This window comes from Staurois parvus, unplaced genomic scaffold, assembly GCF_062004578.1.
Source record: "Staurois parvus isolate SC_StPar_1 unplaced genomic scaffold, SC_StPar_1.0 ptg000818l, whole genome shotgun sequence".
NCBI classification, from domain to species: domain Eukaryota; kingdom Metazoa; phylum Chordata; class Amphibia; order Anura; family Ranidae; genus Staurois; species Staurois parvus.
In genome coordinates, this window is record NW_028318614.1 from 2,227,570 (window position 1) to 2,245,221 (window position 17,652).

The window sequence follows — 17,652 nt, forward strand, 5'->3', positions numbered from 1 at the left end:
GAGGGGGAAGAAGGGTGGTGAGACTTAGCACCTTGGTTTATGGTTTGTTTCACCCCCTCCTTTTTTGAGGTTTTCTTATGAAGTTTGGTGTAGCTTCTCTAAATGTTCGCAGCCTGAGATCTGCATGGAGAAGGGCAGCAATTTTTAAGCTGTTTGAAGCTAGCACATGGGATGTTCTATGTGTCCAGGACTGTAACCTGGAGGAGGAACCAATAACTGCCAAATGGGAGAAAGGCCAGGCTGTATGGTCTTTATGTAGGGAGAGGAATCGGGGGGTTGCGGTGCTGTTTAAGGGGAATAGATTTAAGGTTACTAGGGTGGTGCACATTGAAAGGGGAAGGGCGGTGTTGGTTTATTTTGAGGAGGGTGGGGTGGTTTTTAAATTATTTTGCGTTTATTTATCTACCAATAGGCAAGAAAGAGTTACCTTGCTTGAAAAGTTAAAATTGTATGTTGGGGGAAGGGAACCTACGTTTTTGATGGGGGATTTTAACTGTATCACTAGGGAGGGGGATAGGAGTGGGAGGGGTGGTGGAGGGGGTGGGGGGGGGGTGGATAAGTCCGGGAAAGCATTAAAGGATATGGTGGAATTGTTTAAATTGGTGGATGTGGGAAGGGAAGGTGGCTCTACGTTTTACAGTGGTAATGGGAATGTGGAATCTCGAATTGATTTTATCTTTGCTTCTAGGAATCTGAAGGTGGAGGATTTCTCAGTCAGAAGGGAGCCTTTCACGGACCATGGATGGATTGGATGTATGGTGAGTATTGTTGATGGGAGCGTGTTTGGGAGAGGGGTGTGGAAATTGAATGTGAGTTTGTTGGAAGATGAGGAGGTGAGGAAGGAGTATGTGTGTACTTTTGAGAAATTAAAAAGGAGGGTGGGTGACTTTGAGAATGTGGTTGAATGGTGGGAGTGGGTGAAAGGCTGTACGAAAGTGTTTTTTATTAGGAAAGGGTGTGAGAGAGCAAGGAGAGAGAGAGAAATGTATGAAGGATGGCAGAAGAGACTGGAATATTTGGAAGAGTTGAGAAAGTTGGGGGAGGAGGTGGAGAACGTGTTGGTAGAAGCTAGAGCAAAAGTGAATGAATGCATGCAGAAGAGAGGGAAGAATTTGTTAATACAGGCAAGGATGGTGGTTCGTGAGAAAGATGAGACTTGTTCGAGTTTTTTCTTCAAAAAGGTGTTTGATGGAAGAATGGACTTGAAAAATGTGCTGGACAAGGATGGGAACATGGTGAGTGGGAATGAGAGTGTGAGAAAAGTGGTGGAAGACTTTTATACTGGATTGTATGTTGGAGGGGGGAGGGATGAGAGGGTTGAGAGGGAGGTGCTAGATGAAATTAAGACACGGTTGGGGGTGGAAGAGAGGGAATGTTTAGAGGAGGATGTGAGTATGGAAGAAGTTGAGAGGTGTGTGAGGAGTTTAAAAAAAGGTAAATCACCGGGGAGTGATGGGCTACCGGTGGATTTTTATGTTGCTTTTTGGGATGCGATTGGTAAGGATGTTTTTGAGGTCTGTAAGAAGGTACTGGAAGATGGAAAGTTGGCAAGTTCAATGGGGGAGAGTGTGATTGTGTTGCTTTACAAGAAAGGGGACAAATGTGATTTAAAGAACTGGAGGCCAATTTCGCTTTTAAATACAGACTATAAAATTATCACTAAGATGATGGCTGATAGACTAAGGCAGGTGGTGGATGGATTGGTGGGTGAGGAACAGGTATGTGCGGTTCCTGGGAGGAGTATAACTGAGAGTTTGGTTTGTTTAAGGGATGGGCTGTGGTGGTGTAAGGAGAGGAAGCAGAAGATGGCGGTTTTGACAGTAGACTTTGAGAAAGCTTATGATCGTGTGGTGCATGTGTATATGTTTAGAGTTTTGAAAGAGATGGGGGTGCCTGACAGGATGATTGGATGGATTAAGTGTGTGTATGCCGGGATGCGGGGGAGGGTTTTGGTGAATGGATGGTTGACTGGGGAAGTTAATATTAAGACAGGCGTGAGACAAGGGTGCCCATTGTCTCCGGTTTTGTTTGTATGTGCGATAGAGCCTTTGCTGAGAATGTTGGGGAGGGATAAATTGGTAAGGGGGATAGAAGTGCCTGGGAGTGGGGGAAAGTTTCTCAGTGTGATTGGATATATGGATGATGTTACGGTGATCTGTAAGAGTGGGGAAGGTTTGAGGAGGGTGAAACTATTGCTGAATGTGTTTTGTATGGCTAGTGGGTTTAGTGTTAATGAAGGGAAAAGCGTGTGTAAGTTTTTTGGAGAATGGAGGGATGGGAGGCAGTGGGGGTGGAAGGAGTGTGCGGGTGGAGTGAGGGTGTTGGGTGTGAAATTTAGTAATGACTTGTTTGGATTGGAGAGTTGGGAAGATGTGCGAGTGAGGGTGCAGAGGAAGGTGTCCTTTTGGTCCCTGAGGACATTGTCCCTGGAGGGGAAGGTGCTAATAATAAAGGCTGTAATTATGCCTATCCTGTTGTTTTTGTATTTAGTGTTTCCAGCACCAGATAGGGTGCTGAAGAAGATTATTAAAACCTGTTTTACCTTTTTTTGGTCATCCAAGATGGAAAAATTGAAAAGAGAGAAGGTGGTGAAGATGGTATTGAATGGAGGTAAGGGGATGGTGAATGTTGAGAGGTTTCTGGTGATGAAATATATTGGATGGTGTGTGAAAATGGCTAAAAGGGAGAGTGTGGCTGGAAGTATGCTGCGGTATGTAGGGGGAAGTGTGCTGAGAAGGTGTAAATTGGGTGAGTGTGATTTGCGAAAGCCTGTGTGTTTTAACGGTCCTTGGTTTTACGGTAGGATCGAGAGGGGCTTGAGGAAGTATGGGTTGGAGGGAATAAGTAAGGAAGTGTGGTGTGAAGGTAAGAAAGTGATGGGGCTTATGGATAGTAGGGAGGACATGGAGTTGATCGGGGGTTTGAGTGAAGTAGAGTGCGAGAATGTTTGGAAGAGAGTGGGTAGCAGAGATTTGGTGAATCGGCAGAAGGATGTGGCGTGGATGGTGGTGCACGGGTGCCTGCCGACGAGGGTTTTTCAGAGAAGAAGGAGGATGGTCGATAGCGAGGTGTGTCCGAGAGTGGGGTGTGGGATGAATGAAAATGTGTATCATCTGTTGTGGGAATGTGGTTTTGTAAGAGAGGTGTGGAAAAGCTTGTGGAGGATGGTGGAAGGTTTGACGGGGTTAAAAAAACTGACGTACGAGATGGTGGTGTTTGGTACATGCAAGTTGGCGAGGGAGGAAGCTAGAGTGTTGTGGTTGTTAGTGAACTGTGTGAAGGAGAGTGTGTGGGATGTAAGGAATATTTTGGTTTTTAGGAAGGAAGTTGTGGAAGTGAGAGAATGTGTGGCTATGGTTCGTGGAAGGCTCTACTTCTATGCGTATTGGGACTGCAGACGTATGGGGCATTACAAGGCTAATGCTGTATGGCGGTTATCCCAATGGAAACAGTGGGCTGTGACATGAGAAGTATTTGTAATGCTTCTTTAATGAGTGAACTCCTAACGGATCTAGAAATGATGCAAATGATGTCTTCAATATCTTGATGTGCTAACATTTTGTTCTTCTCTTGTAGATAGAACGATGGCGGGAAAGGGGATATTGTTGTCATGTTTGTGGCTTTTCTGTATTTCCACTTGTGGATTTTGGTGGGGGTGGGGATATGCTAATAAAGGGGTTGCTGGGGAGTTTTGATGTCCTTTTCTTTGTATTTGCATATGTAAATATTTTGGGGGTGGGTGTGATGTCAAATGCTAATGAAGGGGTGGGAGGGAATATGTTAATGTGTATTTGATGCTGTTTATTTTTGTAACAATTGAATTGTTGGAAATGTTCTGTACCTTTTTTTGAAACACCTTTTGTTTCTAAACGCTGTGACTGTAACATGTGTTGCTTTTATGAACTTTTAAATAAAAGAATTAAAAAAAAAAAATCTGTTCTTATCAGTGTCCAGTAGGGGTGCTCCACGGTCATTCTAGCTTTGCGGGGATGACTGTTTGTATAGTACCCCTGCTGGTATGATGGGGGTCCGGATGGCTATTACGGGGGGAACAGAACCCGGAATGCCCACACATAGCTGGGGCCTGGTAGTAATTCCCCTTTGGAACGTCAGAAGGAACCAGTACCTCCTGATTTGGACGGATCTACCTTGTCTGGCCAGGGGTCGGGAAGGCAGAGAGTCCGCAAACCAGTGCCCCCTGAGTAGTCGCCTCAGGGGTGCCACTAGTAGCACCTGGGTGTGGGACCCCACTGTGTGAAAATGGCACATGGTCACTTGTTTTCAAACTTTTCCTGCACAGCACCCTTAGGACCAGGCCTTTTGGCTAGGACCAGGGCAATTTTTGCTACAGGCCTCAGGGCCTGGTCTGCGCACTATTTGGCACGACCACGTTTTTATTTTCTATTTATTTAATTTATTACACCTCCCACGTTTTGTCACTTTTTCTTTACTTATGTGTGTGTTTTCTTCACAGGATGGAGGGTGTGGGTCCTCGGGCCTGCCCTGAAGTCTAGGGGGAGGATGTGTGGCCTTTTGGTTCCTTCCTCCCCTGTCCCTAGGGGGTTTTCTCTTCAGGAGAGCCCCCTGACCAAGTACTGGGTGTCTGGCTTCGGCTGGACACAAGGAACGGTGGTCCACCAGGCCTTTTGGCCAGGAGGACCAAATGGGAACCTTGTCCCTGTCAGGAGCTTCGTGCCCCGGGGGATCAGGGTAGTGGTCCATCCCCTTCGGGGAAAGGACAAAGCAGACCCCTAAGTGCACTTTTTCGTGTGGTGTTTTGCACTTGCACTTTTTTTGTGAACACTTACGGGTTTTTTTCTTTATAGTTGCACGTTTGCGGACTTTAAAAAAAAAAATTAGCTCCAACACCAACCCTCTCTTGGTAACCCTAACTTGTAAGTCTCCTATTACACTACCCCTACCTGCAACCCTAACACCAACCCTCTCTTGGTAACCCTAACTTGTAAGTCTCCTATTACACTACCCCTACCTGCAACCCTAACACCAACCCTCTTTGTAACCCTAACTTGTAAGTCTCCTATTACACTACCCCTACCTGCAACCCTAACACCAACCCTCTTTGTAACCCTAACTTGTAAGTCTCCTATTACACTACCCCTACCTGCAAACCTAACACCAACCCTCTTTGTAACCCTAACTTGTAAGTCTCCTATTACACTACCCCTACCTGCAACCCTAACACCAACCCTCTTTGTAACCCTAACTTGTAAGTCTCCTATTACACTACCCCTACCTGCAACCCTAACACCAACCCTCTTTGTAACCCTAACACGGATTCCTATAACCCTCACCAGTGCTAGATGAAACTTTGGGTCCCCCCGTCACAGGTTTCTGGAGCTTTTTTTGTATGCACTCTCTGGTGGGATAACATTGATCTAAGTAGTATCAGCCGCTAGATGGAGATAACCATTGCTTCCCTACATTTCATGTCTGTAGGTTGCACCAAATTGTTTTTACAAATTGACAGCTGAAAGAAGATGAGCTTTTAAGAGACAAACTGTACTGTGAAGCTGATGTCTATGGTTTATGTACTTTAAGTTGTTATTGGGTAGATTATATTACTGAAAAATGCAGAAAGACACCTGCGCTCGGGCAGAAAGCATAAACAGAAAAAAAGAGCAGCTAGCACATTTTGTAGGCAAAGCACACGACATAATATAAAAGATAATTGGTGCAGTGCTATCAAACCAAGATAGAAGTGGAAAGGTGCAAGCAAATAAAATAAATCAATTAAAAAAGTCCATGCAAACTCCTCATATAGAAATCTGTGGCTGCTGATGTTTAAGATGAGACACAAAATAGGAAAGTCCTCCACTGTCAAACCACTCACACAGCCTTTTACCAGAAAGCTTTGACCACCCCAAGGATTGGTCAAATAGTGCAGTTTTAAACCCAAATGTGGTGATCAGACCTCCAAATATTAGTCATCAATCGGTTCACTCAGTAAGCACCACACCTTCCAATTCCGGTATAAGATAGACCAGGTCACTCTCAGAGCAACAGACATCAAAGAAGTGAACAATGCCATTTCAGAGTTCAGTAAAACCGCAAACAATAATTTATTCAAAATATTGCACTTACATTCATCAATATAAAAGACAGCATGTCAAAGAATTCTTTGAAAGCAGCAAGATGGCCGTGGTCCAAGCCGGTGTGCGATGATGTCACATGCCATTACTTCAACCTGCACGTTCTGTCATCAAAAAGGCGTGACGCCACTGATTACATCTTTCGATGATGAAACGCGTAGGGTAGAGTCAGAGCATGTGATGTCATCGTGCATTGTTATGGACAGCGGCCATATTGTTGGTTTGAAAAAATACTTTGACATGCTGTTTTTTATACTGATGAATGTAAGTGCAATATTTTGAATAAATTATTGCTTGTCGTTTTACTACACTGTGAGATGGCCGTGTTCTCTTCTTTGATGTCTGTTGTTCTGAGAGTGACATGGCCTATCTGATACCAGAATTGGAAGGACTGGTGCTTACTGAGTGAACTGATTGATGACTCATAATTGGAAGTATAATCACCATCTTTGGGTTTAAAACTGCACTATTTGACCAATGCTTGGAGTGATTAGATCCTTATGATAAAAGGCTGTGTGATTGTTTTGACAGTGGAGGACGTTCCTGTTTTGTGTCTCATCTTTTAAACACCAGCACCCAAAGATTTCCATATGAGGATTTTGCATGGCCATTTTTAATTGATTTATTCTTATGTGTTTGCACCCTTCCACACCTATCTTGCTGGGGTTGCATGTTTACAAACCTTTGTTACTTGAAGTTTGGTAGCGCTGCACCCATTATCTTTAACATTACATTAATACAGGATTTCTCTAAAGAGTCTTTAATGTTGTTTCTTTGAGTTGATTCTTTTTTTCTATCTTTTGTAAACAATTTAATAAAGCTTCATTGTAATTTTCTTTCAAGATCAAATCAATATTATTTTGATGCCCCTTGCCGTGGGGCCCCCAACCGGTATGGGGCCCATAGGCAGGTGCCTACTAATGCCTATTTAGTAATCCGGTACTGACTCTCACCTTGATGCTAACCCTCATTGCAACTACTCGGTTTTCTTGACTATAACACTAAGTGCTCGTTCACACTTGACTGTTTTACCAACTCTTGCCAAACGCCCCTATAGCGTTTGGCAAGCGTTGGTCCGGCGTTTGCGGAGCGTTTCTTAATGCTCGGCAAACGCCGCATGCGCGGTTCAGCAGCAGTTGCTAGGCGTTTGCCGAGCGTTAAAAACGCCCCACAAACGCCTATACTGAAGTTTGGATGGTGTTACCACTCCGCAAACTCCCCGCAACCGCGTCGCAACCGCACCGCAAACGCTGGCCGGGCGTTTGCGGAGCGGCACCATAGACACAATAGAAGGCTTCAACGTCTCCTGACTCAACCAGAGGCGTCCGTTTTGCCACACCGTGACACGCCGCGATGCTACCGCTCCCGTTAGAACAGCACCATGAATTGTCCGAGGCTTTTCGGAAGCGGTAAAAACGCTTCCCAAGCGCCTTTCTGCCGCTTGAAAACAAGGCTAGTGTGAATGTAGCCTTACTCTCTTGGTAACTATTTTCCCTAAAAGCCCTGAGCAATAACATGTATCCCCCACTGGTGTACACCCACATGGACCAGAAGCAGTGGACTAGAACCTGGAGAAGATCAGCAGTGCTGAGATGCAAAAAATAATTAAAAAAAGGGTGAAATCAATATTTTAGAAGAAATATGGTCATTGTTTACGATCATAAACTGTTGCCGTTTCGACAACTGGTATACCATGGTGTGTTGCCATTTATTTTGCACCGCAATACACTGACATATAAATGAAGCCCTAAAGCTAGCCATGGAATGGAAGAAATTCCCAGCCAATAATGAATTATGAAACAGAGGTACAGAGACTATCATTGTCCCTGCAGGTAGTCCGAGAAATAGAAAAACTGACCAAGTCTCTACTGATATAAGCCATACTATAATAATGGAAAGCCCAGCTGATGTGAGCTAAATTGTGGTTGTGCATATCTAATGAAAGGGAAATTGTCAGAGAGTCTGTTCATTTCAGAATGATTCAATGCTGTTCCTGTATAAAGCTAGCATAACAAAAATTATATCTGTTATGAATGATATCATCAAGAACTTCCTCTGAGTATAATTGTCTGTTGTGTATGCATACAACACAGCCATAATTCAAAGTATACAGTTTAAACTTTCCTGGTTAAAACAGAAAAATACAAAATTTACTCAATTAAAGTTGAAGGAGAAGTGAAGATTTTGCAGTGGGGTTCGGCCTGCACTGCAAGGGTTAAAGTGGTAGTAAACCATGAAAAAAAAAATCCAAAAAATCTTCTCCCCGCAAGTTAGGAGCATAATGTGCTAGCATGCATTGTATACTAGCACATTATGAAAGGCGTACCTAAAAACAAAGTCCTCCAATGGAGCACTGTCATGGCTCCCAGAGGCTTCCATCTTCTCTTGGTCTTCCTTCCGGGTTCACGAGCTGCGACCATCTGATTGGCCGAGCCGCGATGTTGTCACTCCTGCGCATGAGCAAACAGAGTTTCGGCTGCGGCACGGCTCTCTGAATGGATGGTACGCTATCGAGAGTGCAGTGTGCATGCGCCAGTGATGTCAACGGGGCCTCTACAGTAAATATCTCCTAAATGGTGCATGCTTAGGAGATACCTACAGTACCTACAGGTAAGCCTTATTAAAGTGTTACTAGACCCACAACAGTAAAATCAGTCTGTATATGCAGCAAAGCATGCTTTTTACACTCACTGTGGAACTTAAGAGGTTAATCCTCCACACTGCGTAAAAAGGCTGTTTGATCCTGTCTAATTTGATCCTCTCCTTCTTCTACTGTCCCCAATCCATCTGCTGATAGTACAGAGCTCTAGGAGTCACTCTGCATATGCTCAGTTTAGTGTGTATGGATAGAGAGCTTTTTTTGCTCTTTGGGAGGGTGCATGTGATCAGCACAGGTCCAATCAGCACTATCCAAACAGAGGGTCAGGGGTTATGCAGCCTCATAGGATAGTCAAAGCAGAATGAAAACTCCTCCTTCGAGCTTTAACCAGTGCTTGGCCAGACACTGATAGAAGTCACAAGATTGCCATATACTGCTGATGAGAAAAGATATTTAGCAGTTTATATTTTCTATAATAATTGCATTTCCATGTTCTGTGTACTGTGGGGGACAAGATATAATGAATGCAGGGTCCTGGGTTTAGTAACACCTTTAAGGCTTACCCGTAGGTAAAAGGTGCAAAATAGAGTTTACTTCCACTTAAACTGCTCCTTTTTGTCTAGAGAATGGCAAAATCACTTTTACTTACCTGCTCTCCCATGCTCCGCTGGTGGACTGTCCATTGGCGTTCTCAAGACCAATACAGAGATACAGACCCTGCATCTGTTTTGAGGATATCAGAACCTTACACTACTGGAGCATGGGGGAGAAGACACCACTGAGACTGATCTAGCAGCATGAAGGAGCAGAGGATTCTGGTAAGTAAGTCAACGTTTCCATGCTCCGTAGAGCTAAATGAGCAGTTAACTGTTGCAGTTTGGTTCCTAGAGCTCAACTTTAAAGGATAAGTTCACATTTTAGACATAAAATAATAAATGCAAATTTTTTTGCAGTTAAAAAAATGTGCATTTATTATTTTTGTCTGCAGGAATCTGTAAAGAATTGCACCAGCGATCAGTAGATTGCTGATGCCATGCAGGTCTCCTGCAGATCTGTCAGATTATCTGCTTGCCATACGGAATGTACAAGCAAGCAGATATTCTGACAGGAAGCTTCAATGAACTACCACAGCACCTTGGTATTTCATTGAAAACTACAAGGCCACAGCCGCTAAGGCTGCTGGGACTTGACTAAGAGATTTGTCAACCTTGTTCCTTAACTTTTAGTATAAAGACACAAGCTGTGTGACATGGGTTTAAAGGGCCACAGCAGACCTTTTATTAACAAACGAATAAATACCATCAATTAAAACAACTTTAACAATTTCACAACAATGCCACCAGGAAAGGGGTCTTCGGGTGTCCTTAAATTGGAGTTCCAGCTGAAAAGAAAAAATAAAAGTCAGCAGCTACAAAAACTGTAGCTGCTGACTTTTAAAACACAACCACTTACCTGTCCCTCGATCCAGCGGTGTCCTCACCACAGCTGGTTTCACCGGCCGTCTTCTCTTGCTGGCGCTGGGATCTTTAGTGTGGGTACCCGGCTGTGACAGCTTGCGGCTTCACAGCTGGGTGACCGCTGTGCATGCGTGAGAAGCGCTGCGCTTTGTGAATGGCCACGTAGTCTTGTGGGACCTGTCACGTGTCCCAGAAGACGGGGAGGACAACTTCCACTTCCGATCGCCTTGGTGATCACAGCGGAAGTGGAAGCAGGTACCTGTCAAAATCTGGTACCTGCTCCCCAAAGGTGCCACTCCTTAATGGGGAATGGGGGACAAAGCATTAAAGCAGAACTTCCCCTTTTGGGTGGAGCTCCGCTTTAAGGCACACTTTATCACTGTAACCGCTCATGTCCTCAGCCGCCCCCGACCGACTCGATGACGTTACGACCTCACACATTCTTACATTTTTGCTCAGGGGACCTAGCTCCTGGGACAACCATCAATGATCTATCAGGTTGAAGCGCCATACGCTAGATGGGCCCCCAATTTGTTTGTAACCATATAGTTACACACTGACCCCCAAAAGACCCATGACCCACTAAACTGCTGTGACAACGTTCCCTATTTTAATTTCCAGTAGGTTTGGTACAATATCCGCCTAGAAATGCGCACCCACAAAATCATATCCTACAACCCCAAGAACACCAGGCACCCAGAATTTAGGGCAGGAGGGATGGGAAATTTCCTCTTCGCCAAAACTTTCTGAAATGAATACCTACTATACCTTGCACAAACCACCATTGTGGCTCCGCCCTGCCCATCCGACCTTAGGCCTCCAATCAGGTAAGAACTACGCCTTCACCACTAAACAACCCAGATTTTATCCTCTCTCTGACCTGTTCCTCCCTTTAGTCATGTCGAAGTTCATTCATTCACCGAAGTCCCTGAATGAATGAATGACGCGGCTGTATGGGCGGAACCCCACATAGCCACACTGTTTTCAAATTTGACAGATAGTACGGGGAGACTTCTCCCCGTATTATCTGTCAGAGGGAGGGGGCTGCAGCTATGGGAACATGTTACATGTTCCACCCTAAAAACGGGTAGAACATGTAACATGTTCCCAAAGGTGAACTTATCCTTTAAACTCAGAGCAAACAAGTAAATACACAGATAAACTACTTTTATGGGAACTATGTCACCAATTCATGCAGTCCTGAGAATAACATAGCTCTGCCACACAGCTCAGCCCTGTCTGACCTGATTTTTCTCTTCTGCAGTTAAAGTGAAGGTTCTTTCCTCTCCCTCCCCCAATCCTAGCTCTGCTGTACATGCAATTTCTCTTCTGCACTAAAACAAATGTACCTGCCTGTTCACAACCTTCTTCAGAATGTACACCGAGCTGCACATGCATAGCTCAGCTTACATTTCCAGGACAGTACAAGTATGCCAGGATCAATGACCCTCATACGTTACGTCATCCTATGCTGGCCAATCAAGACAACTGAAGACCAGCACCTGGAAGAACCTTGAAGGGAAGATGTCGGCACACATGGAGCAAAGGTAAGTATCTCTGCCATTAGTTCCACTTTAAATAAAAATAAGAGGTCTTGCCCCCCTTCCCCTGTGATTGAAATGTGAAAGGAGAAGCATCGCACTGCTGAGTAGATCTCTGTTCTCCCCTCATAGCAGCATGCTTCTTGAACTGCAGCATAACTGATTGGCTCATTGTGCTGCTTCTCCCTCTCCCAATCTTAGCCCTGCTGTACAGGAGCTGCAAGAGGCTGATACCAAGTTTAATTGAGTTGCTAAAACTAACTACATTTAAAGTGCTTGTAAACCTCTAACAAATATGGACAAAGCATATTCCTCTATATTGTGTTCTTGTCTCAATGCAGAGCACTAAGTGTCATTTCTGTCTGGTGCCGTGTTCTTCTGCTATCTGCATGAGTTGCATCTGACAAATTTTCCTGATACCAAGAAAAAAAAGGTGACGGGGAGGGATCTCTAGCACACAACCTGTGATTGACAGCCTCAGCTCTGTTTAGGTGTGCTGTGTGAAGGGGGGCATGTACCTTTACTCAAATCAGCTCTCAGAGCTCTGCTCACTGATAACTGCAGAGTGTAACTTCAGTTCTCCACCCCAGATTTCTGAAAGCTCAAACAAGCTTTATAAATTGTGTACTTTGAACATCTGTAAAGAGGGCTGAAGGTAAACTGGGACCACTTATGAAGGAGGATTTGTTTCATCTGAAGCCACTGGGAATATGTAAGGATGTACAACCACCATTAAATTATAAATTAATGAATGCAGAGCTACATAAATTTTTTACATGCCTGAGTTTAAATTGAACTAAGTTTTAATACTCATTATTTGACATATCCATTATTTCTAGCAAAGACAGCCAATAAGAACTTAAAATAGTAATCGCTATTGCAAATAACACGGGTGTTATAACTAACTGCAAATTAGTGTCAGTTCCGTGGAAGAAAAGAATAATGTCTGGTAATAAAACAAGGACAGAAACTTACAACATTAAGGGACATTATGATCATGAAGTTTATGCAGACTCCGGTGCCAGATGTTGCAAACTGCCAGTACTTCTTGATAAAATTCACGCTGAATGATGCAAACTGCTCCATGGCAACGAGTCGGTACACAACCACAGCGAAGACTGCTGTCAGCACTAAGGATATCTAAATGTGAACACATTTAATAAAATATGTGAATCCAGTTATAGTCACATCACAGTAAGAGGGAATCGCCTGGAACTGAACATTCAGCTGACTTTCACTTCTAACTATTTAAAAATTAAAACAAAGACAGCTTTTACATACATTCCCCCAAAAAATCCACCCTCATATGCCCCAACATTACTGCCATTTTGTAAGGCCACATGCACACTGGATATTTTTGCAGCTGCTTCTAGGGACATCAGGCGTTTTTTTTTTCCAGCCCCTAAGCTCCCCTGCTTGTTGGCCTATGAGTCTATGCACAAATAGGATTTTAGCAGCGTTTAGTGGCAAGAGAATTAAGAGGTAGGAAAAAAAAAACAAAACACTGCCAGTGCATCCAGGAGCAGCAGAGCTTAGGCAGAAAAAAAGCGCGATGTTTGTTAATGCTAGGCGCATTTAGCACTTGAGCGATAATTCATTTCTATGGCCAGAATAAATTATAATTCTGGTCAATGAAATCAATTCATGTCCAAGGGCTTGGCGCCTGTAAGTGCTCTTAAATGCTTGTAAAATGCTTATTTCTGCTAAAATGCTGCTGCCATGAGAAACGCTTCTAGCAGAGGTTGCAAAACGTCCTGTGTGCATGAGGCCTAATAGAGCGAGGAAAGGCTAGAACCTTGGTCATGTTTTTATTTCTCATGTAATCAAACCAGTGATTGTACCAAAAAAAAGACTCCATTTTGTTAAAATGAATAATTCAACCAGTTAGAGTAAAAAGAACAAAAATGGCAGCCAACATTTTTCGAAGGCCAGAAGCATGCCCCCTGATTTAGGAAATGGCTTAGGAAAATACACTCACCGGCCGCTTTATTAGACACATCTTGCTACTGCCAAGAAAATATCCCTCACACCATTACACCACCAGCCTGGACCATTGATACGAGGCAGGATGGATCCATGCTTTCATGTTTACGCCAAATTCTGACCCTACCATCCGAATGTTGCAGCAACCAGTCTGCCCATTCTCCTCTGACCTCTGACATCAACAAGGCATATTCGTCCACACAACTGCCGCTCACTGGATATTTTCTCTCTTTCTGACCATTCTCTATAAACGCTAGAGATGGTTATGCATGGAAATCCCAGTAGATCAGCAGCTTTTGAAATATTCAGACCAGCCCATCTGGCACCAACAACCATGCCACCTTCAAAGTTACCTAAATTCAATTTCTTCCACACTCTGATGCTCGGTTTGAACAATGCTTTAGGTTTTGGCGTTTAGCTGTGGCTGGAGGGCACAGGCGCACCGTCCACCCTGCTGTCGGCAGTCAGCTGCTGCAACTGGAAGGGACTGGGCGATGCACCTAGCAGTATCTGCGTTTAGGACAGTATGCGCTCAGGAACAAAAGCCCGGAATGCAAGCAGACTGTATTCTGGGCTTTCATCCCTGGGCATGTGCTGACCTATACGGAAGTACCGCTGAGTGCACCCCCCCAGCCCCAACCAGCTGTAGGAGCAGTCAAATTCCCATAGAATTTGACAGACTGCGGGAAGTGGGGCTGGATCAGGGGCGGACTGACCATTTGGAAACTCGGGCACGGCCCGAGGGCCCGGGGTCAGTAGGGGGCCCCATGAGATGCCCCTCATACCATTATCATAGGCTTTTTTGAGTTTGAGCAAGGACACAGGGGCCCCTATTGCCCGGGGGCCCCATGAGTTGTCAGTCCGCCCCTGGGCTGGATATTGCACCTGTGTCCTCCAGCTGTGTCCAGCTCCAGTAAGGCTAACTGCTGTACTGGAGCTAAATGTTCAGTGTGCATGATAGTCCTCAGGGGGACCCAGACAGATAACTGGGGAAAAGTTAGAACCATTTATAGCATTTTATTATTGCTTGCTGATTTTTCCTTTTTGTTTTTGTAGTGCATTTGTCCAGGTAACCAGGCTAATCTCCCCAATGGCCTAATGGTAATAAATACACAAACTAAAACCCAGTTCCAATAAGTCCCTAGTCTGTGAAAAAAATGGCTTAAGTTGGGCTTTCAGTAATTAAAACCTAAGTCCTATCACTTAGCAAAACTGAAGACCTTGTTAACTAAATTCTATGAGTCTAAATGAGGATACATAAAATTATCATTCTACAATATTGATTATTATCTCTTGACAAAATCAGATACGTGAATAAATCCCACAGATTTTTTTGTTGAAACATTTAACCAATCCATTGTGGTGCTGATTACAGTTGGACAAGAAGACTAAGAATCAGGAAATGTATGGTACTCTGTGTGAGATCTACTAAAACTGGAGAGTGCAAAATCTGGTGCAGCTTTGCATAGAAACCAATCAGCTTCCAGGTTTTTTTTTTTTTGCTTTTCTTGAACTTACAGGCCCTGATCTGTTTATTCAAAAATCACACAAGTCCCTTTGGCCCATCCTTGCCCCATAGCCAACTGTACACCTTCTAGGTGAGAATAGTAAATAACACATTTTGTTTTTCTAAACAAGTTCATATACAATGAGGTGGGATTTTCAGGATGGGAATCTGAAAAGCCAACATGATGGAAATTCAGTTGACTGGAATCTATGCTTCATAATGTAATCATTACCATGAAGAATATTCCTGATACAGACACCATTAGTCTACTGAGTTTGTCACTGAAAGGCTGGAAAGGCTCTGGTTTGCCAGTGATTGGGTTCACTCGTTCCAATTTGGAATACTTTGCTTCAAATTGTGGACGTAACTCTTCCTGGAAAGACACAGAACTATTGGTTAATATATGCATTAGTTGATAACTACTGTATTCTGTAAAATTTAAAGCACTAGCGAAGTCTCACACACACTTACAATCTCTCTCTATGGTCCAGTAACTCCACATTTTATTATTTGTGGCAGATGTATGCTTAAAGATGGCTTTAAATAACTTTTGCCTCTCTGAAAAAATTTCATTTTCTGCACGTTTACCCCAGTACCAGCCACATTCCGCACAATTGTCACCAGACAGATTGTATTGGAAAGGAGAAGTGGGGTGTCTAACTAGACCAGTTCCTGAGTGCTGATTACGGAGCTCCGCTGGTCTAACTGTAATGCCTGTTAGACTTTGCAAAAACCAGAATGTTATACACGTTAACTCCGCAGTCAGCTTATAACCTTGGCAGCAGCAGTCACAAACACTCATAAACTAGTATTAAAAAATTAAATGAAACCAAAAAGTGATGTGCTATGCATTTAAAAATGTATTAACTCATATAAACATATATTAAATCAATTATTCAGTGACCATATAAATTCATCATTTGAATATATATATATATATATATATAATGTTAATAAAACAGTATAACATATCATAACATACAAAATTGTGTTAAATGCAAAAAATGATCATAATCATGCTCTTTCACATCCTTCTTGTCCCCTGTTGCTAATTCTGGCGAAACACATCAGGCGGGGATTAACATTATTATGCCATCTTTGTTTTCTTTGCGCTAGTTTTACCACTTCTTATGTGAGCATATATGCTTTTAATAAATTGTTGAGCCTTGCGCTGTTATGCTATGTAGAGTTTTCTTTCTTCTTCATAGACCAGAAAATTTGAATTGAGATGAAGTGTGTAAGAGAATGATCGCACTTGGCCATTAGATCTTTACCTCTTGGGGTACAGCACTTCAGACCTCCAATAGTGAAGAGGTTTTAGGATCTGGTAAGAGGTGTGCAGTTTGTGGTGGGGGCAGACACATTGACTTAACTCAGTCATCATAGGATTGTGGGTTGCATCCTTGGAAGTGGATTTTGTGCACTATTGAACTTTTGTATTTGCCAGTTTTTGCCACTTAATACAATTTTATGGTATATTATATTATTTCTTCACAAACATGACTTCTTGGAACTTCGTTGTAATTGGCCCCAATCCTACAAAGATTTAATAAAAACCCAATGCTGGTATAAACAGGTTTGAAAAAGATGTGTACCTCTTCATCTTCCCAGTCAATGAGATCCCAATCGTAGGTTAGTACAGCTCGTCGTCTTTTCCAGAACTCAAGGAAGACAGTGGCTGAAACAAGGCAAAGTTACTTGTTATTTGTTTAGTAGCTGAGCTTTTGTTCTCCCATTATCATAAAGAACACAAAAACTAAGTAAATAAAAAGTAAATACATTTTGTGCCTTTGAGTTATTATACTTCTTGCAACTTGAAGGCAAAAAACAAGCACACCGAACAAAGTGTATCTAAACCCCAATATACAAGTTTCATATATTTCAGGTTACCAGTCAATAGTTGTGGTGGCTGCATTAATTAACTTTTTCAGTATTTTTTCCCCTTTATATTTATATAGTAATCCAAGGATATGAGACGGGAAGGTGCTGACTGGGCCACCTATGGCTCAAATTGCAGCCTGTTCATTAGGAACCCGCCACAATTTGCTTAAGTCTCATCTCAAATCTGATTTCTATTTTTCCTTCCCTGTTATTGCATATGGCATGAATTCATAAGAAGTGGGTCTCTTTCTGAAGAGGAAAGGATAGTGAAATTTTAAAAGTGACAACTGAGAAATTGGTAAAATACAACACAGTGAAAAGGCAATGTGTTGTAATTTAGGGAGAGAGATAGTGAGCCTGGCATGTCCAAAGTGCAAGACTAGTCTCCTGGGCATGAACCTATAAGCAGTATTACAGTTTTTGTCCAAGCATGGACTGTACTGAAATTCACAGGACAGCTAGTGCTACAGGATTGCCATGATGCTTGGTGAAGAGACATTTGCCAGACCAAAGATTAGTAGTAGATTGCAGCACATACACAAACTATGTTCAGAGGTGAAGCAACTGTGGAATC

General features: G+C 43.1%; 1 protein-coding gene across 1 annotated transcript in view; it reads right to left on the reverse strand.

Moving 5' to 3' along the window:
- Positions 1 to 17,652, reverse strand: part of ANO3 (anoctamin 3) — a 475,402-nt gene that overhangs the window by 62,429 nt on the left and 395,321 nt on the right. The window contains exons 15-17 of the mRNA XM_089654966.1: positions 16,793 to 16,875; positions 15,430 to 15,585; positions 12,683 to 12,847 (exon numbers count right to left, since the gene is read on the reverse strand). Coding sequence (XP_089511092.1) covers positions 12,683 to 12,847; positions 15,430 to 15,585; positions 16,793 to 16,875 — 404 coding nt within the window. The remainder of the gene's footprint in view (positions 1 to 12,682; positions 12,848 to 15,429; positions 15,586 to 16,792; positions 16,876 to 17,652) is intronic.